Below are 21,619 nucleotides of genomic sequence, written 5' to 3' on the forward strand. Positions count from 1 at the left end.
CCTGTAGGGGAGTAGGGAGGAGCTGGAGTATGTCACCACACCTGGTTCCAAGCCTTCACTCAGACACATGCACACACACAAACAGATCAGGAAGCATTACGAGTAAAATAAGAACAGGCCGTGGCAGCTTTTTGTTTGCCCTGTTGCTGCGGCTTGAACCCCAGAGCCTTACCCAAGCGCTGTTGCCACTGAGCTACACGCAGCGTCCCTCTTGGCTGCTGACACCCTGCCTTTCCCTCAGCTGCATTGGCTTCCATTGTGTCCCCAGAACACCCTGTGCCAATTCTAGCCCACTAAGGCACCTTCCTGTTCTCTGTGCCTGAGTGCCCCACCCACCTTCCTGGACCCAGCTAACAAACTCATTCTTCAGGCTCGGCTTTTCTCTCCTAGGAGGCCTGGCCTGCCCGCCCCACCCACACTGAGGCAGGTCACCTGCTCAGAGCTCTTTTGTGGTTACCTGTGCTGTCCTTTCAGAGTCTGAAGCTGGATTCGGGCGCTCATGGATTGAGTATCAGTTTCCCTGCTGCTGTGAAGTGTAGTGGTATCTAGGTTTTTGTGCCCAATGGGCGAATTCTGAGGGGAACTTTTCTCCAGTGCCCCACACGTGTTTCTGGGTGCCGGTCAATGCACTGGGCACTGCAGTTAACCCTGGGGACACATGGTAGACCAGACAGATAAGGACCCTGCACTCAGCTGGCTCACTTTCTAGAGGAGGAAGCAGGGCAATAAAAATATAAAGCCCTGCTTGTTTTGAAGGCAACCAAACAGGGTAACGTGTACGGCTGGGTCCAGCCTCAGGTGAGATCAGGGAGACTTTCTGAGTGAATGACTTCGAAGTAATGAGTCAGCCATGAGGGAACCGTGCTGTAAGCAGCAAGGGAGCAGGAGCAAAGGCCCCGTGCTGCCCACGCCTTTGGAACTTAGGAACTGATTTAAAGCAGGGCTACGTTTGTTTTGTCTGGTTTCTTCAGACAAGGCCTTGTTTCGTGGGCCGGCAGCCTGGACGTCACATCCCTCCTTGTGGGCGTTTCAAGGCCAGCCTGGTCTACAGAGTGAGCCCCAGGAGAGCCAGGGCTACACAGAGAAACCCTGCCTCAAAAACAACACACAAACATGTTTAATCCACAGCTCCTGCCTCTCCTTCTCGACTGCTGGAATCACAGGCAGAAGGGCACCCGGCCAGGCTTTGGGTGGTGATCTTGAGACAGGAACTCACCATGTCAAATAAGATGGCCCCAGACTTGCAATGACACTCTGGCCTCCTGCCCTTCCGGCGCTGGGATTACAGGCCCATGCCGACAGGCAAGCACGGCGGGGTAGGCAATGCTAACCTTGGAGCTGGAAAGTCTCTGCTGTTGCGGGGACTGTGGCATGTACAGCCCTGTCCTGAGACCTGTTGACATGAGTATCGGTTAGACGTCACCAGACCCCTTGGCCACACCTCAGCATGGCACTGAACTGGGAGTGGCAGGTCAAGCCTTTGGCCTTTAATCCTAAGAGGCAGAGGTCCGGGCTAGGCTCCCTCCTGGCTATCTATCCATTGGAGTTCTTGCTTTTGTTTTTGTTTCTAATGTTTTCTTTGTGTGTGTGTTTCTCTGTGTCTGTGCACCACCTGCATGCAGTGTCCCTTGAGGCCAAAAGAGGGCGTCAGGCCCCCTGCGACCTGGAGTTAGCAGTGTGAGTCACCGTGTGTGTGCTGGGGTTCAAACCTGGATCCTCTGGAAGAGCACAAATGCTCTCAGCCATTCCTCCAGACTCCTGCTTTTTGAGAAAACTCCCAGCAGCCCTACATTCCCGCCATCCATCCATTTGAATTCTTGGGTTCTTGCACTTAGCTGTTTACTAGAGAGATTAAAACAACAATGGGGGAAAGGACATCCACAGTACCCGGGCGTGGTGATGCACGCCTGTAACCCCAGCACTCAGGAGGCAGAGGCAGCAGGTCTCTTTGAGTTGAGTTCGAAGCCAGTCTGGTCTACAAAGCAAGTCCAGTACAGCCAAGGCTACACAGAGAAACCCTGTCTGGAAAAACAAACAAACAGTAACTAACTAGAAAACAAGATCACAGCGTTAAAAGAAAGGAAGGGGGGCTGGAGAGATGGCTCAGAGGTTAAGAGCACTCGCTGTTCTTCCAAACGTCCTGAGTTCAATTCCCAGCAACCACATGGTGGTTCATAACAATCTACAGTGACATATGGTGCCCTCCTCCAATGCACAGGCACACATGAAGACAGAATGCTGTATAAATAATAAATAAATCTTTAAAAAAAAAAAAGAAATACATGTATATATGGTTTTATTTAGGCCAGGCTGCCTAATGTTTTGTTGCTGTTGTTTTGAGACAAAGTCTTTCCATGTAGACCAGCAGGTTGGCCTTGAACTCGCAGAGACCCTCCTGCCTCTGGCACTGGAGTTCTAGGAAAGCAGCCGGTCTTAACTGAGCCATCTCCAGCCCTATGGTTTTTTACTTGGCCATCTGCCTGGCACCCAGCCTCCCGAATGCTGGAGTTACCGGCACCTGCCACCCCCAGCACCAGTGACTTCCTACTAACATTGTGGCCGAAATGATCTTGAATTCTTTATCCTCCTGCCTCCACCTGCTCAGTGCTGAGGTTTCAGGTGTGGGTCAGCAGTTTCTGTGGTGCTGGGGGCAAACCCAGGGCTTTCGGGGTGATGGGCAATAACTCTACCCACTGTGCTATACATCTAGCCCATGTGTGCATGTCTGGCTGGCTGGCTGTGTGCATGTGCGTGCTTCCTGGTTGATTTGTGGAGTATGTTTGTTTGATTGATTGTTTTTCCCAACCTGACATAACTAGAGTTGTCTGGAAAGAATGAATCTTTTTGCTTGTTTGTTTGTATTTCTGTTTGTTTTGTTTTCTGAGACAGGGTTTCTCTGTGTAGCCCTGGCTGTCCTGGACTCACTCTGTAGACCAGACTGACCTCTGCCTCCCCAAGTGCTGGGACTAAAGGCATGCTCCACTACCCTGCTGGGAAGAGTGAATCTTAACTGAGAGGTTTCCTGCATCAGATTATCCGTAGGCAAGTCTGGGGGCATTTTCTTTGGCAGGGCATCGGGGCACTGGGTGCTGAGGCTGAGCAAGCCCCAGGGCAGGCCACTGAGCAGCACTCCTCCACAGCCTCTCCTGGTCCTGTCGATAATAGACTCTCCAGAGCTATAAGCCAAGTAAACTCTTTCCTCCCTCAGATGGCTTTTGTCATAGAGTTAACATAGCATCAAAGGAACAAACTAGAACACCTTGAGGTTGGTTTGGGTTTCAGTGTTTCATTTTGAGACAGCTTCCCACACTATAGCTCAGGCTAGCCTAGAACCATGTAACCCAGGCTAGCTTCAAACTCTCAGCCTCCCAAGCACTTTGACTACAATCATGAGCCACCATGTAAATTCAAAGCCAGTCTCTGGTACATAGTGAATGAAAGACCAGCCTGAGCGGCAAAGTAAGACCCTGTCTCAAGAAAAACAGGCTGGACATAGCTCACTGGTAAAACACCTGCCAAATATGTGCCAGGTTTGATGCCCAGCACCAGCCTTCTCCCAGAAGGATCTTCTGCAACGTCACTAATCAGAGAAAACCATAAGAAAATACCGTTTCAACCTACTGTGCATTTGGAATTTTTGTTTTGTTTGTTTTTCTTTTTCCTTTGTTTTTGTTTTTTTGTTTTTTTCAAGACAGGGTTTCTCTGTGCAACCCTGGCTATCCCAAAACTCACTCTGTAGACCAGGCTGGCCTCAAATTCATAGAAATCGCCTGCCTCTGCCTTAAAGGTGCTGGGATTAAAGGCGCGCACAACCATGCCTGGCTTCCATTGTATTTCTAAATGTTAGAAACACAAACAGTTTCTCATTTATTTGATGAAATTTTTAGGACTGGAGCCTGTTAAGGTTTGACTGTGCGGCGTTGGTACAGAGGTGGAGAACCTGAAATGCGCACGCTGCTGGTGCGGGGGGCACGGCTGCTGTGGAGGTGATTGGAAAGTCTCCCGAGTTACAGGTGTGCCTGCCACACAACCCAGCCAGTCCCTGAGGAAATGCACGCATGTGCAGTACAGATTCCGTTCAGAACTGCTCCCAGCAGCTTCACCTGGAGTGAGGCCCGCAGGCGACTGGGAAACAAGCTGTGGCATATTCATATAGCAGAATACTATCTATGGGCCGGCAAAATGGCTTCTCGGGTACAGCTGCTTGCTGCCAGGTCTCATGACCTGAGTTTGAGCCCCAAGACCCATGGAAGGAGAAAACTAACTCATACAAGTTGTCCTCTGACCTCCACATGGTTCTCTGTGGTAGGCTCATGTGCACATGAAGAAACATGGAAATAAAGAAATAAATGTAGTTTTAAAAAAATGCTATCCAGCTGGGCTTGGTGGTGCACACCTTCAATCCCAGCACTCTGGAGGCAGAGGCTGGTGGATCTCTGTGAGTTCAAGGTCAGCCTGGTCTACAAAGTGAGTTCCAGGGTAGCCGGGGCTACACAGAGAGACCCTGTCTTGTAAAACAAAACAAACAAACAAAAACACTATCCAGCCATAAGAAGAATTAATTCAACCAGACATGGTGGCACATGGACAGGGGATCAGAAGGTCAAGGTTACACTCACCTACACAGCAAACTCAAGGCTATCCTGGGCTACATGAGACCCTGTCTCTAAAGCAAACAGAAAATAAATGGACAGGCAGTGCTGGTGCACACATTTAATCCCAGCACTCTGGAGGCAGAGACAGATGAATCTCTGAGTTCAAGGCCAGCCTGGTCTACAGAGTGAGTTCCAGGACAGCCAGGGCTATACAGAGAAACCCTGTCTCAGAACAAACAAACAAAAACAAGCCCGGCATGGTGGCGAACGGCTTTAATCTTGGCACTCAGGTGGCAGAGGCAGGTGGATCTCTGTGGACCAGCCTGGTCGAAAGAAAAGAAAGAAAGAAAGAAAGGAAGGAAGGAAGGAAGGAAGGAAGGAAGGGAGGGAGGGAGGGAGGGAGGGAGGGAAAGAAAGAAAGAAAGAAAGAAAGAAAGAAAGAAAGGAAAGAAGGAAAGAAGGAAAGAAGGAAAAGAAAGAAAAAGAAGGAAGGAAGGAAGGGAAAGAAAGAAAGAAAGAAGAAAGAAAGAAAGAAAGAAAGAAAGAAAGAAAGAAAGAAAGGAAGGAAGGAAAGAAGGAAAAGAAGGAAAAGAAAGAGAAAAAGAAGGAAGGAAGAAAGGAAGACAGGCAAGGGGCTGGAGAATGGTTCGTGGATGAGAGAGAGCGGCCCGCACTGGTTTGCCAAGGGTGGAGTTCGGTTCCCAGCACCCACATCAGGTCCATGTAACTCCAGTGGGGGATCTGCTGCCCTCTTCTGGCTTCGTCAAGCCCACGCACACACATGCGGCCCGAAATGCTTGTAAACAGCATTTTAGTGAGGGTAGAAGAGAACTTTGGGGACAACAGGTTTGTTCATTACCTTGATCGTGAGGCTGGCGGAGGGTGTGTGCCCGCATCAACACGCCGAGCTGTGTACCCTACATGGCGGAGTCGACGCCAATCCCACCTTACTGACTCTACTTTGAGAACAAATGAGCTTTGCCATTGGCCCCGTCCTCAGCACTCTGAATATTTTCATCTTCCTCAGGGCCCGAGGTGCAGCTGCTATTATTATCTCCCGGCTCATTTTACCGGCGAGGTAAATACAGCACAAAGAGCTGAGGTCACTTTCCAGAGGGCGTCAAGTTAGTAGTCACGCAGCCGGGACTCGGCTCAGGCAGGCACGCCCCGACCGTGTGAAGAGCAGTGGCGGCAGAGCCCTCCGCCCGGCCCTTCTGAAGACAGCTGGCGGCACAGTGCGGAGTCGAACTGGGCACACGACCCTCCACCTTCTACCCGGGGGCTGGAAGCAAAGTGAGCGGGGAGGTTGGCTGAGGCAGGTCTGGGGAGGCCCTGGAGTTGTCCGGCAGCCTGGCCTCTTGCCTCCTTATTAGATACAGAGGGTTAGAAGACAGAAGCCTGCAGGGATATTTCCCGAGATAAGGACCAGAGATTGGGGAACGCTCCAACGGGCACTAAGATAAACCAGCCAAAGCTCTCCACGGAAGATGAACACACAGTCAGGGCCCCAGCAGGAAGAGCCCCTGTTTCTCGCGTCCCCTTCTGCCTTTCTGCCCTGTCACTCACCCTTCTCCCAGGGTCCAGCCTCTTTCCACCTTTCTGATGCTCTCAGTATTCCCCTTCTGAATCCTCTGTTTCTCCAACACTCTAGAGAGAGGTAATGAGAGAAAGAGAGAGAGACAGAGTTTCATGTAGCCCAGGCTGTCCCTGGACTGGCCCTGGTCATCTAGGATGACCTTCAAGTTCTTCCTCTGGGATTGCAGCCCTGGGCCACATTAGCCACAGTTTCCAGTGCGGGAAGCCAGTGCAGGTCTCCCTGCGTGCTAAGCAAGCACTCTGTAACCAGCTCCAGCCCCCGGCCTCAGTCTTTTACATTTTACTCACTCATTCATTGTGTGTGTGTGTGTGTGTGTCTGTGTGTGTGTGTGTGTGTCTATGTGTGTCTGTGTGTGTGTGTGAGTGTGTGTGTGTGTCTGTGTGTGTGTCTGTGTGTGTTTGTGGGTGCTGGAGTGCAAGGTCAGGCACAAGGCCAGCGATCTTTCCTGCCACCTTGTGGGACGATGGGATTTAACGGAAGCTGTCAGGCTGCCAGCAGGCACACCTGCCCTGAGTTCCCCTATTATTTCGGCAGGTGCATGGGAGCGCGTCACGGTGCCACAGGAAGGTCAGAGGACAGCTTTGGGCACTCAGTTCTCTCCTTGCACAACATGTTTTCTTGGGGCCGAACTCAGGTTATCACCTTTGGTGGCAAACAGGACCTTGGTTGGTTGGTGGTTGTGTTTTTGAGACAGGGTTTCTCTGTGTAGCCCTGGCTGTCCTGGACTCGCTTTGTATCCTTGGTTGGCCTAAAACCGTATATGTAGACCAGGCTGGCCTCATAAAATCCACCTGCCTCTGCAGCCCCAGTGGCCACACCGTCATGCCTAGCCTCTGCATGCAGTAAACGGCTGCTCTGGTCCCACTTTCTGTGCGTTTAAAAACACAGGCTGGAGGGCTGGAAAGAGGCTCGGAGGTTAAGAGCACTGGTTGTTCTTCCAAAGGTCGGGAGTTCAATTTCCTCAAGGTCGCTCACAACCGTCTGTAGTGAGATCTGGTGCCCTCTGCTGGTGAGCAGGTGTACATGCAGACAGAACACTGGATGCATAGTAACTAATTCTTAAAAACAAAAACCAAAAACGTAGGCTGCAGAGATAGCACTTCCAGTGCTTGCTGCTCCTCCGGAGGACCCAAGTCCATTCCCCAGTACCCACAGGTCAGGCCACTCACAACTGCATCACACACTCACACACACACTCACACAGACACACACACACACTCACACATACACACACACACACACACACACTCACACTCACACACAGTCACTCACTAAAAGAAAATAAAAACCGCCGGGACACCTGCGAGCCATGCAGGTGAGAACAGGGACGACCTCCAGAAACCCGAGGTAGCAGGCAGAACCTTGGGACCCAAGCTCAGCTCCCGCCCCGGGGCCATCCAGGGCACTCGCACCCTGGCCTGGCTCTCCCCCGACTCTTAGCCCCTAGGCTCCCTCCCCTGCTCTTACCCGGCACCCCTGTGTGTGTTTCCCTCCCGCTCCTTTCCACCAACCTGTTCTTGCCGCCCCATGACTGTCCACTGTCAGCAGGAGACAGACCCTCATCCACAGAGAGACAGAGCACGGCTCTAAGTGGCATGCATGAAGAAGATGAGCGTGTGCCCGAGACTGGACGGCAGGGAAGAGCTGATGAGGAGTAGACGACACAGAACATTTGACTGTTGGCCCTTTCCGAGGAGGGGAGTCTTGCTTTTTAACGTTATTTTTATTTCTTTTAGATTTATTTATTTTATTTCATGCGAGTGTTTTGCGCATAGACATGTGCGCATGAACATGTATGTCTGGTGCCCACAGAGGTTCCGAAGCAGGTATCAGGTCGCCTGAAACTGGAGTTGCAGATGGCTGTGAGCCACCATGTTAGGTGCTGGGATTGAACCTGGATCCTCTGCAAGGACAAGTGTTAACCACTGAGCCATCTCACCAGCACCAGGAGGCAAATGTCTGCGATCAGGGCCAGCCTGGTCTAGGGAGTGAGTCCAGGACAGCCAGAGCTACACAGAGAACCCTGTCTCTAAAAACAAAAGCAAAAAAGAAAGACAAATAGGATTTCTCTGGTATTCCAGGCTGCAGGGACAGGCAAAGGACTCACGGCGCTGAGGCCAGAGTACCACAAACTCAAGGTCAGACTACCTGACCGTGTAAGTTCTAGGCCAGGAGAAGGAGGAAGAGGGAAAGAGGGGCAGGAAGGAGGAGGAAAGGGAGGCGAGAAAGGAAGACGAGGATGGAGAGGAAGAGGAGGAGGGGGTAAAGGCAAGGATGGACACAGCTCCGGGGAAGATCTGGGCAGGAGAACCTGAACTTGACCACAGGACAACCAAAAAATGGTGACTCTGGGCAGGCAGGGGTTAATCTCAGACCTGCTGTCCCGACCTCAGAAGACTGGGCAGAAAGCTTGGTGAGTTCCAGGCCGGCTTCAGGTACAGCGAGAGCGTCTCAAAAACAAAAGTGATGCCTTTTGAAAATTGTATTCTACCTTTTTTTTTTTTTTTTTCCTCCCCGAGGCAGGGTTTCTCTGTGTAGCTCTGGCTGTCCTGGAACTCACGCTGTAGATCAGGCTGGGCTCGAACTCAGAGATCTGCCTGCCTCTGCCTCCTGAGTGCCGGGAATAAGGGTGTGCGCCACCATCCCCTGGCATTCTACCTTCCTCTCGTTTTCATCTTGTTTTTATGGGCATTTTATGGGTATTTTATGGGTATTTTGCCTGAATTATATCTGTGCACCACATGTGGGCCCGGGACCAATGAAAACCAGAAATGGGTGCTGGGTCCTTGTAGCTCCCACGTGGGTGCTGGAGTCCAGATGCGCTCTCAGCTGCGGAGCCGTCTCTCCAGCCCCTCTACCCTCCTTTTTAGGGGAACAGAAGCAGGAAAAGCGGCCAGGTCATGCCAGTCAAGTCGTAGGGGTACAGACGGAGAAAACGTGCAGGCGAGAGGTCAACACGCCCGCGTGGAGGGCCGGGTCGGCCCCGCGCTCGGGCATCTCCGCTCCGTAAACTCTCCCTCTAGGTGGCGCTGCAGGCTCGCGCGCTCGGGCGCTCCTGGGCACTGCGCGCTCCGCCCGCGCTGCCGCGGCGCCTGGCACCCCTCTCCCGGACGTGCCTGGGTCGTGCCCTCTCAGCTGCAGCCCCAAAACGGCAGCTGACTCTGGAGAGCACGTCGCCCACGCGGCCGGCGCATGCCTGGAGGCCCCGGGACCTCAGGGAGGGTGGTGTGGCCGGCGTGAGCACCTGTCCCTTGGGTCCCCTCCAGGGGCCGAGGTGGAGAGCGCGTGGAGGGGACGGGCCAGCAGGAAGCGCCCCCAGGACGGCGGGACGCGGTCCCCAGGGCCGTCTCCGTGAGGGAAGCTGTCGCGGACCCTTTAAGGCTCCGCGTCCCTCGCCCTCCCCCGCCCGGGACGGGCCCGGACACCGGGGACCTGACATTTGGCGGAGCCCAACGTGGGAGCTAAAAATAGCCAGCCCGGGTTACTTCAGGGCATTGTCTCCGACCCCCCAGCCCGGCGCGCCCCGCGCCACCGCAGCGCGCACCCCGGGCCCGCTCCCTCCCCGACGGCGCGCACGCCGGGCCCGCTGCGCTTCTGGGGAGTTCCGGGGCCCGGGGTTTTGGACCGCAGGAGGAGCCTTTTGTTCCGGGGACCCCACTCTGAGGACTGGGCGGCCGGCGGGAAGCTCGGGGGCGCGTCTCCCCGCAGACGGCGCCCGGGTGGGGGCGTGGCCTTTTGGGGTGTGCGCGCCCCTGGCCAATGGGCGCAGCGGAGGGCGTGTCCGCGGGGGCGGGACGGGGGCGGCCGCGGCCGCAGCATCTCTTCCCCGCCCGGCTCCCTCCTTCCCGGAGAGCCCCGGCGCTCTCCGGCTCTTTGGGTCGCGCCTGTGGGCTCCGCCGGGCCTGCCCCGCGCACGCCGCCTCGGGACGCCGGGGTCCCCTCCTTCTGCCCGCCAGGCCGGGGCCGGACACCCTAGTCGGTTCTCCCTGCTGCAGCGCCCGAGGCTCGACGCGAGATGCCGTCGGGGTTCCAGCAGATCGGCTCCGAAGTGAGGCTCCGCGCTCGGGGCGAACCGGGGAGGCGGGGGCTGCGTCTCCCGGGCCGGGGTCGCGGTCGGGGTCGGCCGGGCGCAGGCTCGCGCGCAGGCGCGGAGGCGGGAGGAGGGGGCTGGCTATTTATACTCCGCCGAGGCAACCCGTGACGGTCGGATTCCAGCCCCGCCGGGAGGCTTCACGCGCCCGGGCTGGGACTGGGTCCCCCGGACCCCGCTCCGCCTCCCGGCGACACCCTGCCCTCGACCCCGCTCGGGAGGCCGAGCCGAGCGTCACTGAGCTGACGCCCTGAGCTGCCCGTCTGTCCAGGCTCGGTGCTTCTAGGACCGAGGCGCCCCGGGCCCCACCCCCACTCCTGGCGGCCCTCCCGGAGGCTGAACTTTCTCCTGGCCTCGCGCTGGGTGGAGGGCGGAGGGGAGTGACGGCCCCCCCCACCCCCAGCTCAGGTTTCCGCACGGAGACAGACTGTGCCGCCAGCAGCGGCCGCGCGGCCACCGCCCCTCACACCACCACCGTCCCTCCCTCTTCCCCTGGGCGCTCGCTCTCCCTGCTAAAATCCCGTCATGTCTCCTTGTCCCCGAGTACTTGGGCCCAGCTTAGGAGCTGAGGGGAGGCTAGGCCTAGACTTAAAAAGCCACCCCAAAGCAATGACCCGACGCCCTTTGTGGAATGGGCCCTTTGGGGGCGGGCTGGAGCCAGATGAGGGAACTTCTGAAGGGAGAGCACGGGCTCGTGCTAACGTCAGAAGCATCAGTTTGTAGGAGCCGCCACTGTCTGGATACTTCTAATAGCTGGTGTTGATTTTGCAGTGTTTTCACGTACTGACAGGTACCCGGGGGAGGGGTGATATCACCTGACCGAAGAGGAAACCTCGGCTCAGTTTAGAGCGGGGAAGTGACTTAGCCAAGGTCACACACGAATCTAAGCCTGCCTCAAGGTCACAGGGCAAGTCTGAGGTGCAGATCCTGAGCCGTCTGCTGTCGAGTGAGCTCGGGCATCGTTTTCCCCTGCGTGCCTAGGTTCCCGTTGAGCGCTGTTTACAGTGAGATCTCTCTACAATTCCTAATATGGCCCACTTTCTCCTCCCAGTATGTTGGATGGAGCCCAGCCTCATCAGGCTGTAGCTGGGGCCCCGGCCGCTGCCGAGGACTCTCCCTGACTCTCCTCTCTTTCTGTCTGTCTGTCCAGGACGGGGAGCCCCCTCGGCAGCGAGTGACCGGGACGCTGGTCCTTGCTGTGTTCTCAGCTGTGCTAGGCTCCCTTCAGTTTGGCTATAACATCGGAGTCATCAATGCCCCTCAGAAGGTGAGCACCCTGCGGGGGGTGGGGGGGCCCGGGTGTCGGAGGAAGAAGGGTCGCCGGACTCACTCCTGCCTTGTGCCCCCCCCCCCCCAGGTGATTGAACAGAGCTACAATGCCACATGGCTGGGGCGGCAGGGCCCTGAGGGACCGGGTTCCATCCCGCCAGGCACCCTCACCACACTCTGGGCCCTCTCCGTCGCCATCTTCTCCGTGGGTGGCATGATCTCCTCCTTTCTGGTTGGTGTCCTTTCTCAGTGGTTGGGAAGGTAAGGAGCTGGAGCGTGGGGGTGGGGCGGCAGGGAGGGGCCGGGGCCTGGGGGCCCTGGCGAGCCCTCCTCCTTCTGTGTCTGCCAGGAAAAGGGCTATGCTGGCCAACAACGTCTTGGCAGTGCTGGGGGGCGTCCTCATGGGCCTGGCCAACGCGGCTGCCTCCTATGAGATACTCATCCTCGGCCGGTTTCTCATCGGCGCCTACTCAGGTACCCTCGGGAGCTGGGGCTCTACTCCGTAGCTCTGCTTTACTTAATTGTGTGTGGGCTTGCGTGGGAGCGCTCAGCTGTCCTCCTCGGCTCTGTCCTCTCCCTCCTGCCCAGGGCTGACATCGGGGTTGGTGCCCCTGTATGTGGGAGAGATCGCCCCCACTCATCTTCGGGGTGCCTTGGGAACACTCAACCAATTGGCCATCGTCATTGGCATTCTGGTTGCCCAGGTAAATAGGCCTTGTGGGGGCCAGGAGCAGGACTTGGAGTGGGCAGCTGTGGCGGGGCAGAGAGATCAGTCACCTGTCCTCTCTACCTCCCCGGCAGGTGCTGGGCCTGGAGTCCCTGCTGGGCACAGCTGCCCTGTGGCCGCTGCTTCTGGCCATCACGGTGCTCCCTGCTGTCCTGCAGCTAGTCCTGCTGCCCTTCTGTCCCGAAAGCCCCCGCTACCTCTACATCATCCGCAACCTGGAGGGGCCTGCCCGAAAGAGTGAGCTCTCGCCTCCACCCGCCCTGCTGGTCCCCCGCCCCCCCCCCCCCCCCCCCCCCGCGCCTGACACTCCCTGCCCCCAGGTCTGAAGCGCCTGACAGGCTGGGCCGACGTGTCCGACGCGCTGGCTGAGCTCAAGGATGAGAAGCGGAAGTTGGAGCGAGAGCGGCCGATGTCCCTGCTGCAGCTCCTGGGCAGCCGTACCCACCGGCAGCCCCTGACCATCGCCGTGGTGCTGCAGCTGAGCCAGCAGCTGTCCGGCATCAACGCTGTACGCGTGGAGGCCAGGCGGGGCGCGGGTCGGGAACCGGCCTCCTCCTCCATCAGCCTTTCGTCCAGTCCAGTCAGGGGAAGGCTGGCAACCCTGACTCCTGCTCCTTCGCCTCCAGGTTTTCTACTATTCAACCAGCATCTTCGAGTCGGCTGGGGTGGGACAGCCAGCCTACGCCACCATAGGAGCTGGCGTGGTCAACACGGTCTTCACGCTGGTCTCGGTAACTGCTTGCCTGAGGACGGCCACACCGCCGCTCTTACAGCCCCGGGTGCCCCGGAGGGCCCAACCGACCGAGCCCCCTCGCACCACCGATCACTGTCCCCACAGGTGCTCCTGGTAGAGCGGGCCGGGCGACGGACCCTCCATCTCCTGGGCCTGGCAGGCATGTGTGGCTGTGCCATCTTGATGACTGTGGCTCTGCTGCTGCTGGTGAGGCCTTGGGGCTGTGAGCACACAGCGGTCTAGCCTGCGGGCACAACCCCTGAGAGTATGCCAGGACCAGGGGTGCTAAGGTCTGTGGTCTATTTTTCTGAGGTAGCCTGGCCGCACTGGGGCCTCTGGAGCAGTAATTCCCAAAGACACACCTTCAGAGCCAAGGGAGAATCAACATCTTAGAAGCAAGAGACCAGGCTATTCTCCCTACCTTGAAACCTCCTGAGGTAGCCAACAAAATGGCAGCACTCAAGTTCTCCAGGGCAGCTCAACACTTGGGAGGTTGAGGTGCAGGTTCAAGGCCAACCTGAGCAACATACCGAGAGCCCTGTCTAAAAGGAGGTGGAGGATGCCCCAGGGCCTGAGATTTCAGTTCTCCGTGTCAAGGGCAAGGGGGGGGGGGGGGGAGCAATCTAGAGAGGCCAGAACCAAATTTTCCATCATTCCTTCCTGGTCTCTAGGAACGGGTTCCAGCCATGAGCTATGTCTCCATCGTGGCCATATTTGGCTTTGTGGCCTTCTTTGAGATTGGCCCCGGCCCCATCCCTTGGTTCATTGTGGCTGAGCTCTTCAGCCAGGGACCTCGCCCGGCAGCCATGGCTGTAGCTGGCTTCTCCAACTGGACCTGCAACTTCATCGTTGGCATGGGCTTCCAGTATGTTGCGGTAGGTTCCCTGCCCTTACCCAGTGTCTGATACCAGCGGCCAGAGGGGCGGCAGCTCGCCCCAGCCCCTCCCTGTCTGCCCAGGGTCTCTCAGCCCAACGGGTGGTGGTCTCAGTCTGGCGGAGCTACCCTACCACACCAGAATCAAAGGAGAGAAACGGGGGAGGGGGAGCAGATGGGAAAGCAGCTTAGGTGTCTTCTGAAAAATAAGCCAGTGGTATGATTTAGACCAGAAATAAAATTACAAACTTTGTTAATGTTATAAATGGCTTTAGGAATCTGCTCCAAGTATACATTCTTAGGATAGCAAAGGTTAAAAAGCTAAAGGAGTTTTTCAACATAAACTCTCATTTCTGGTCCTTTCCATCGCCTCTTAAAGGAGCCACCTCCTCCAGTAGCCCCAGTTCCCCTAGTCTTTAGTTCCTGGCTTCCCACCCCACCCCGGCAACACCTCTTTCTCCATCTGTCCCAGGATGCTCTGTGCCCCTACCTGTGTGTTCCTTCTATTTTCCCACCCTCTTGTCACAACCTCTTTTTCCCACTGTCCCAGGATGCTATGGGCCCCTACGTCTTCCTTCTATTTGCCGTCCTCCTACTTGGCTTCTTCATCTTCACCTTCCTAAAAGTGCCTGAAACCCGAGGCCGGACGTTTGACCAGATCTCAGCCGCCTTCCGCCGGACTCCTTCCCTCTTAGAGCAGGAGGTGAAACCCAGTACAGAACTTGAATACTTAGGGCCAGACGAGAATGACTGAGGGGCCGGGCAGGGTGAGAGCTGCCTGCAGACTCCCTTTCCTCTGCGGCACTTTAACTCTCTCTTCCCTGTTAGCTCCAGGATGAAGAAGCCTGCAGCCTGGGGAACTGGGGGCTGAAGGGCAGGGTGGTTCAGAGGCCCCCTTCCCCTCGTGTGACTCTTGTGGATTATTTATGCTGTGGCTAGGCTGTGGCCACCTGAGCGGGCTTTTCTCCCCTCCTGCCTTCCTCCTGCTTCTGCCCGGACTCTGGGTCTGCAGGAAGGGCACTGGGTTCAGTGGGAAGAGCAGAACAGAGGTGGATAGGGGTGCTTTCCTGCCAACGCTGACTCCTCCCCACAATCTGGCACTTTCACTGAATTCTTGCCACATAGACTCTGGGTGAAGGGGGTTGTCTTGGCCCCCTCCAGGGTAAAGGACACCCTCCCAGAGCCTGGCCTTAGCCTGGCCTTCCAGGGCAAAAGAGCACAACAGCATGTACCTGACTTGTCGAGGAGCAGCAGAAAGCTTTGGTCTCTAGATTTGGGGTCCTAGCCCACTGCTCCCGGATGGCCAAGTGTGGGTACCAGCTCCTTCTCGTTCCCCTCCAGGAAGGCTGCTAGATCCGAAAGCTTTCGACCAACTAGGGCAGGAGGGACTTGAAAGGCTGCCTAGAAACGCTGGCTGGGAGGGAGCCTTTGAGTATTTTTCATGTCTTGAACGGGTAGGGAGCAGAACCCCAAGGGCTGCTCGGTAAATGTGTACATAGAGATTCATCCATAAAGTCACTGTCTGAAGGTGAGCGTCCTGTCGTGGAGGCACTGGAGGGTGTGGTACAGAGAGGTGCCCTAACCCACCCTCTTCCTCTTTGTCCTGCCTTGGCTCAGGGCTCAGAAGCCCCTGGAGCCTAGATTCTGTCACTTACTCATATCCACATTCATCCCCTCCTTTAAAAAAAAAAAAAAGGTCTCAATATACAGCTCAGGCTGGCCTTGAAGTTGTACTAAACCTCTTTCTCAGCCTCCCAGAGTGCTGGGTTTAGAGGCCCGAAACTATGCTCCACTTTTTAAAACAATCTGTTTTCTTGAGTCTATGTGGCCCAGGATGACCTGGAATTAGGAAGCCCCCTGTCTCAGCTTCCTGAGTGCTGCCACACCTGGCTTCCTACTTTACCTACTGCTTTAGCTGGCATTAAGTGTTTGGTAACCCAGGCACTGCAGAGACCTCCCCCTCAGTTGGCTGCTGGGCTCTTGTCCGTGGAGCCAGGAGTCAGCAGCGGCCCCTGTGCACACCTCACTCCAGCCCAGGGTGGTTCACCAGTGGGTGGCGACGACTCTGCATTCTCCAACAGAAAAGGCAGAGACCAAGACAAGAAAGCCTGCTTTTGTTTTTACTGGAGGCTCAGGCGGCACGACAGTTCATAAAATGGCTTCAGAGGTGTTTGGGGGGAGGGCGAAGGGAAACAAAAAATAAATGGGTGGGAAAGAAAAACAATCAGGAGGAGGTGAGTGCTGGCTGGTTCCTTCTCAGCCTGACTTAGGGGAGGGAGGCGATGCCTGCGAACAATAAGGATGGACCCTTCCTCCAACCCTTGGTAGGGAGGGGAAAAAAGAGAAAAAAGCCAAAGGCTGTTGCTTTGGCCCTCCTGAGTCTCAAGGGGAAAGCCGATGTTTTGATGTCATGAATTATGGGAAAGGGGGGAGGTGGATGTTGGGTAGAGTCAGTTGGAAACTGGCAGATACCTAAGACGAGAGAGAGACAAATCATAAAGGGTAACTTAGCCGAATCCAGCCCCAGCACTCATCTGCCCTGAGGAGCCAAGACTCTCACCAGATGGTAGTTCTGGGTGTCCTCTGAGCTGGAATCACTCCAGTATGGTGGTGGGGGGGGTCCCCACTGTTGATAGGTGCTGAGGTCTGGAGAGAGCAGCGGGGAATAAGACTTATTCACAGCCTTCAAAGTCTACTTTTAACTTTTCTCATTCCGTCCAACTAGCCCCCCCACAAGGCCCCCCCCAACCACTGGGAGTGGGGAGGGGGGTCATGACAAGACATGAGCTTGGCAGCCTGTGCAGGGGTTTCCTGGTGAGGGTAATGTCTGTCTGGGGTGGGCCAAGCAGGCCGGCAGAGGGATGGGGACAAGGAAAGTAGAGGTACAATGGGCAGAAGTTAGAAGCAGAGGAAAAGGACAAAAAAAGAGGACAACTGATCTCGGCTTTTGCCACACCAAGTTTTGGGCAGCCAAGACCCTCACCTCTGCGGCTATAGGCTGCCGGGGGCCAGGGGGCTGCTGCCGACGCCGCTGGAAGTAGGGGCGGTTTCGTGGCCGCTGGGGCTCAGGCCGGGAGCCATTAGTGGGACCTTGGCTGGGCTTGGTCTCGCCATCCCCACCTTCTGTGGTAGGCTGTTGGGGTGGCCTGGGACGGAAAGGCCTAAAAAGAGAAACTCTGACAGGACCAGGGAAGCCAGGGCAGACTCTCTTCCCAGGGCTCCCCGTTTTCTCCTTTCCCATGATGAGCCCAACGCTGGACCCTGAGGGGGAAGACAAAAAACCCCTCATAGTCTTACCTTCGGTACCTAGGCCGGAACCTGGGTGGGGGCACCCGCTCATCTCCCTGCTGTTGGTCACCCTCCAATGGGGCCGTCTCCTTGGGTTCTACCCCGTCAGAGCCCTGGAAATACATTAAGGCCTCGGTGGGCGATGGCGCTCCCCAGCTGACCCAGGCCACCTCGGTGCCTCCCAGCTCAGTTCTCCCGGTGACGACTCCATGGTCTCTGCCCACTTCTTTCCAGAATGTGGAGTGCTGGCTCCCGGCCTGCAGCTGTGTCTCACCTCTATGGGCTGCTGCTGATTAGGGGGCCGAGGGCCTCGCACAAACCGCCTTCGATAGAAGAAGGGTGGTGGGCGCCGTCGTCTGGGGCGCTGCCCGGAGTCCTCTGCCCGCTCGCCCTCGCTGCCAGGTTCTGTCCCGCCTGAGGGAGCCTCTGCCACCATGGGTGGGGGGGCAGCTGGGCGAGGCCGGGGAATGAATCTGCGGAATCTACGTCGATTTGGGGCATAGCGGCTGCCCTTCACTGGCACCCCCCCAGGCCCAGTTACATTAGCAGCTTCTGCACCCTGGGGAGGGAGGGAGGGAGGAAGCAATCAGAACCCGCCCCACAGCAAACTCACAGACCGGCCAGATCACTGGTGCCCTCTTCTTCTGGCCCAAATCCTCTATCCTGTTGTTCCTCAATATCACTCATCCCCTTCCCTCTCCCCGTGGGCAGCAGCAGGAGTTTGTGCCCATCCGAGGAGAAGCCCCTTGTGGTTAGAAATGACCGCTACAGTCCCTACAGAGCGTGAAGACGGGGCAGGGTGAGAGCCACTGGCCCACCCTCGCTCCAGAGGATGGAGGCTCCGTGTAGAAAACAGACAGGGACGTGCTTAGTGACCTCACTGGCTGGCGAGAGGGACGGATTCTTTGGGACATGTCTTGGGGCATCCCTAGCCAGGTGACAGAGGACAGGCCCCATTCCCACACCAGAGGCGGACGTGCTGTCAGGAGGGTCCAAGCCTGTGCTGGCCTCTAGGCCACCCTCCCACAGTGCTGGCCTCCAGGCCACCCGCAGCAGCTCCCCAACCTTCTCTCCTTCCACGACGTCAAACTCCACAGTCTCCCCGTCGCCAACACTTCGCAGAAACTTCCTGGGGTTGTTTCTTTTAATAGCTGTCTGGTTGGGGAAAAGTCATGAGGAAGGTGAGGGCAGCAAGACCAGGAGCCCTCGACCCAGCTTCAGCCTCTTCCCAGCTTCCTTCTTTGTGACATTTTATTGGAGTCCAGGGCTCAAGGGCAGAGCAGGAAAGTGGTCAGAGCAGGAGGGAAGGGGCCCGGAGGAGGCTCCACACCACGAGAGATAAATGCATTAGTAAGGGAGAGTCATGGCCTAGAGGTCTGAGGGACCCACTGCAGTCACCACTGTCCCCAACATGTCCTCCCTTCCCCCTGTACCCCTCAAGGACTGCAAAAAAAATGGAGGCAGCAGAAACTCAAAAGCAAAACAAAGGCTGAAAGGTCTTAAGGTGTGAAGTGGGTGAAACATACTGCGCTTACCTCGATCCCACTGAGCGCTCTCCACCAGAGCAGTGGTTCTCAAGCTAGCCAGCACCAGAATCACCTGGGAGCGTGTTAGAACAGAGTGCCCGCCCCAGCCCCGGGTCTGATTAACGCAGCGGCCGGGCGGGGCCTGAGGGTTCAGGTGCTGCTGCTGCTGCTGCGAACCACTGACATTGCGCCCAAGTGCCTCTGGCCTTCCCCTCGGAAAATTGCCTCATTCCTTCCTGTGCTGTTAACAGGTCCCAGGAGGTGGTGGGGCGGTGGGCAGCCCTGAGGGCTACCCCCACGGCTCTGACAGCTGCTCAGCAATTCAGCCAATGTGGGGCTAATGGTGGTCCACACAGGCACCTGAGGCGACGCCAGCTACTCCTCCCGGGCAGGCCATCGTGAAGTACGAGCCACACAGTGTGTGCAGCTACATGTGTTAGGCCAAAGGCTTCCAGGGAGGCCGGTGCCCCCCCACAGCGCCAGCCTAGCCCTTACCTGGTGAACAAAGACATCCTCCTTGGTGTCATTCCTGCGGGACAGGACGGGTTGGTGAGGGGAGGTAGGCGCCCTCTCCCGCCGACGCCTCCCCAGGCACCCATGCCCAAGGAGGGCATCGTCGCCACTACCCCAGCTCCTTCCTTGGGGGCATGAAGAAGCCAGAGGGGCCCCGAAAGCTGGTGCAGATAGCTGCATGCCGGAAACCCTCGGTGAAAAACTTGGACACCATAGGGAAAGTAGGGGAGGCAGCAAGAGCACCTTGGAGGAGCCAGGTCAGCGTCCCTTCTCCCCAGGGCGCCGCAGAGCCTGCTGGTGCCGGGTGTAACTGTCCCTGGCCAATATGCCCTCCTCCCCTAGCCCCCTGTGGGGGCTGGAAAATTCCACAGGCTCCTTCCTTCCACTGTCAAGGAGGGAGAAAGCAGGGCCAGAGCCAGGGGCATACAGTGTGAGCCGGGAACACTGCAATAGGGCCAGGTCTTATCTGAAGGTGAACCACAGCCTCTCCACAGCAGGCTGAGGAGAGGTCGCCCACACTCCCGTTCTCTAGCACCACCTGGCCTCTGACTCTGGTTTGGTCCCAGGACAGGAGACAGGCGGTACTCCTTGCAGGAACCCGGACAAACATTCTAGTTTTAAAATACTCAGATCTGCACAAAGGTCAGCCTGTAGAGAGGGGGCCGAGGCTCCCAGGGGGGCTGGGCTGGGGAAGGCAGAGGCCTGGCTCTACTTGGTCAGCATCTGCTCTCCCAACTCTGCAGGGTGAGGCTGCTGAGGAAGGAAAGTAGCAGTTCAGCTGACAGGCACCTCCCAGCTACACACCGTTTCAGGCCTAAGGGGGGCGGGGGCTGGTCAAATGAGCCACAGCTCTTTAAGGGAGATAAGCGGTGAAGGGGCCAGCGAGTGGTGTCCTTAATCAGGAAATCAGTGAGGGCTCCACTCGGGAGCCCCCAACATTCTACCCGAAAGGCACACAGTGAGCTAAAAAATAATGAAGCAGCTACAGAGGGTGAGGCAGAGGAGCTGGGAAGGCCAGGGTCGGGTTTGCCAAGTTCCTGGATCATTAATCCTCCGCTGCCCTTGAAGACATGGACGGAGCGCCATCTTGCCAGTGAGCAAACATTTGTGCTGTGGTTAAAGACCTTCAACCAGCCTCAGCTGGACATCGCCACCATGTGCCATGGTAGAGATGAAACAAGGTGTCCAATCCCACGGGCCAGTTCGGAAAAAGACACCCGGTTCCTCCCCTCCCTGGGTTCCTCGGATACCTGTTGATGAATCCGTAACCATTCCGGACGTTGAACCATTTGACAGTGCCCAGGACTTGGATTGCTGCCAGGCAGAGATGCAGTGAGACAGTAAGATGGAGGAAGAGACGGGGCCGGGCTGAGTTTTGAGAACAAACTACGCTAGAGCCTAACCGGCCTCCCTAACGAGCTGCGAGCCCGCCAGGCTCCCCTGGGAGCGCTAAGGCCTTCTCCCCCGGTTCCATCCACTGGAATCCCCCACTCACACGGGGGATTCGTGCTCTCACGTCCTACACCGTGCAGGCCTTCACCGGGCCGGGTACTCACCTGGTCCACCCTCGGGGCCAAAGCCCAACAGCCTGTCTAGCCCTCCCCGCCTCAGGGGTCCCGCCGCCGGGGCGTGGCCGGGCCCCGAGGCCGCTCTTCCCACCCGGGGCTCCGCTCGGGAGGGCGCGGCGGCGGCGCCCCCGGGGGAGTCCGCTAAGCTGCTGGACAGCTCCGGGACCCGTTGGCCCTCCGGGCCCGGCCGCCCCTCCCCCAGCCCGCCGCCCCCAGAGCCGCCCTGGCGCGTGGCCCCCCTCACCCAGCACCGGCTTGTCCGCCTGACTCCGGGCCGGGGGCGCGGGAGTCCCCGAGGCCGCCGTCGCCGGGTTGCCAGGGGTGCGAGGGCCGGGCGCCGAGGGGGTCCCAGCGGCGGGGCCAGAGGCGGTTCCGCCCCCGCCGCCCGCCCCGCCGCCTGCTTTCTGCGGCTCTCCCGCGGGCACAGGTACCACCACCGCCACCACCCCTGCCGCCGTCGCGGGCACCGTCGCCGCGGGGGCCGCTGTCGCCACCACTGCCGCCTCCGCCTCGCTCATCCCGCCGGGTCCAGTACCGGCCCCCGCCGCCGCCGCCGCCGCCTCCGCCGCTGCCACCACCACCGCCCCGGCCCCTCCCCCAGGCTCGCGGACCGGCCACCCGGCTCGGTCCTCGCGCCCCGAGCCTCGCCCGCACGCCTGCCGCGGGTCGACGGCCGAGGCCAATCGCGGCCGGCTGTGGCGGCGCGCTCGGGCCCCGCCCCCAGGCCGCGGGCCAATGGGAGCGACGCAGGCCCCCGGCCCCGCCCCCGGGCCGGGCTCCGCAGCCCCGGGCCCCGCCTCCCGCGCTCACGTGACGCCGCCGGCCCAGCCCATTGGCCG

The 21,619-nt window shown here is 57.8% G+C and overlaps 2 protein-coding genes across 2 annotated transcripts; one reads left to right on the forward strand and one right to left on the reverse strand.

Moving 5' to 3' along the window:
• Positions 1 to 10,099: 10,099 nt before the first annotated feature.
• On the forward strand, positions 10,100 to 16,017 carry Slc2a4 (solute carrier family 2 member 4). Its single transcript, XM_055594374.1, has 11 exons — positions 10,100 to 10,240; positions 11,433 to 11,549; positions 11,640 to 11,812; positions 11,901 to 12,025; positions 12,140 to 12,255; positions 12,353 to 12,515; positions 12,599 to 12,786; positions 12,905 to 13,009; positions 13,117 to 13,218; positions 13,683 to 13,886; positions 14,436 to 16,017. The coding sequence occupies exons 1-11, from the start codon at positions 10,208 to 10,210 to the stop codon at positions 14,637 to 14,639; spliced, it is 1,530 nt and encodes a 509-aa protein (XP_055450349.1). The 5' UTR covers positions 10,100 to 10,207; the 3' UTR covers positions 14,640 to 16,017.
• A 100-nt stretch (positions 16,018 to 16,117) lies between these two features.
• Ybx2 (Y-box binding protein 2) lies at positions 16,118 to 21,298 on the reverse strand. Its single transcript, XM_055594375.1, has 9 exons — positions 21,025 to 21,298; positions 20,463 to 20,526; positions 19,195 to 19,228; positions 18,239 to 18,328; positions 17,448 to 17,732; positions 17,183 to 17,286; positions 16,869 to 17,046; positions 16,446 to 16,531; positions 16,118 to 16,357 (listed from the first exon to the last, which is right to left on the reverse strand). The coding sequence occupies exons 1-9, from the start codon at positions 21,296 to 21,298 to the stop codon at positions 16,336 to 16,338; spliced, it is 1,137 nt and encodes a 378-aa protein (XP_055450350.1). The 3' UTR covers positions 16,118 to 16,335.
• Positions 21,299 to 21,619: the final 321 nt, after the last annotated feature.

The sequence above is a fragment of the Psammomys obesus genome, unplaced genomic scaffold (genome assembly GCF_907164565.1).
Source record: "Psammomys obesus unplaced genomic scaffold, mPsaObe1.curated_primary_1811, whole genome shotgun sequence".
In the NCBI taxonomy this organism is placed as follows: Eukaryota; Metazoa; Chordata; class Mammalia; order Rodentia; family Muridae; genus Psammomys; species Psammomys obesus.

Coding starts and splice junctions, on each gene's coding strand:
- Slc2a4 (XM_055594374.1), top strand. CDS start 10,208: ATGCCGTCGGGGTTCCAGCAGATCGGCTCCGAA. Junction 13,010..13,116: donor CGGTCTTCACGCTGGTCTCG/GTAACTGCTTGC, acceptor CTGTCCCCACAG/GTGCTCCTGGTAGAGCGGGC. Junction 13,887..14,435: donor TGGGCTTCCAGTATGTTGCG/GTAGGTTCCCTG, acceptor CCACTGTCCCAG/GATGCTATGGGCCCCTACGT.
- Ybx2 (XM_055594375.1), bottom strand. CDS start 21,298: ATGAGCGAGGCGGAGGCGGCAGTGGTGGCGACAGCGGCCCCCGCGGCG. Junction 20,527..21,024: donor GGCGGACAAGCCGGTGCTGG/GTGAGGGGGGCC, acceptor TCTGCCTGGCAG/CAATCCAAGTCCTGGGCACT. Junction 17,047..17,182: donor TTCCGGCCTAGGTACCGAAG/GTAAGACTATGA, acceptor TTCTCTTTTTAG/GCCTTTCCGTCCCAGGCCAC.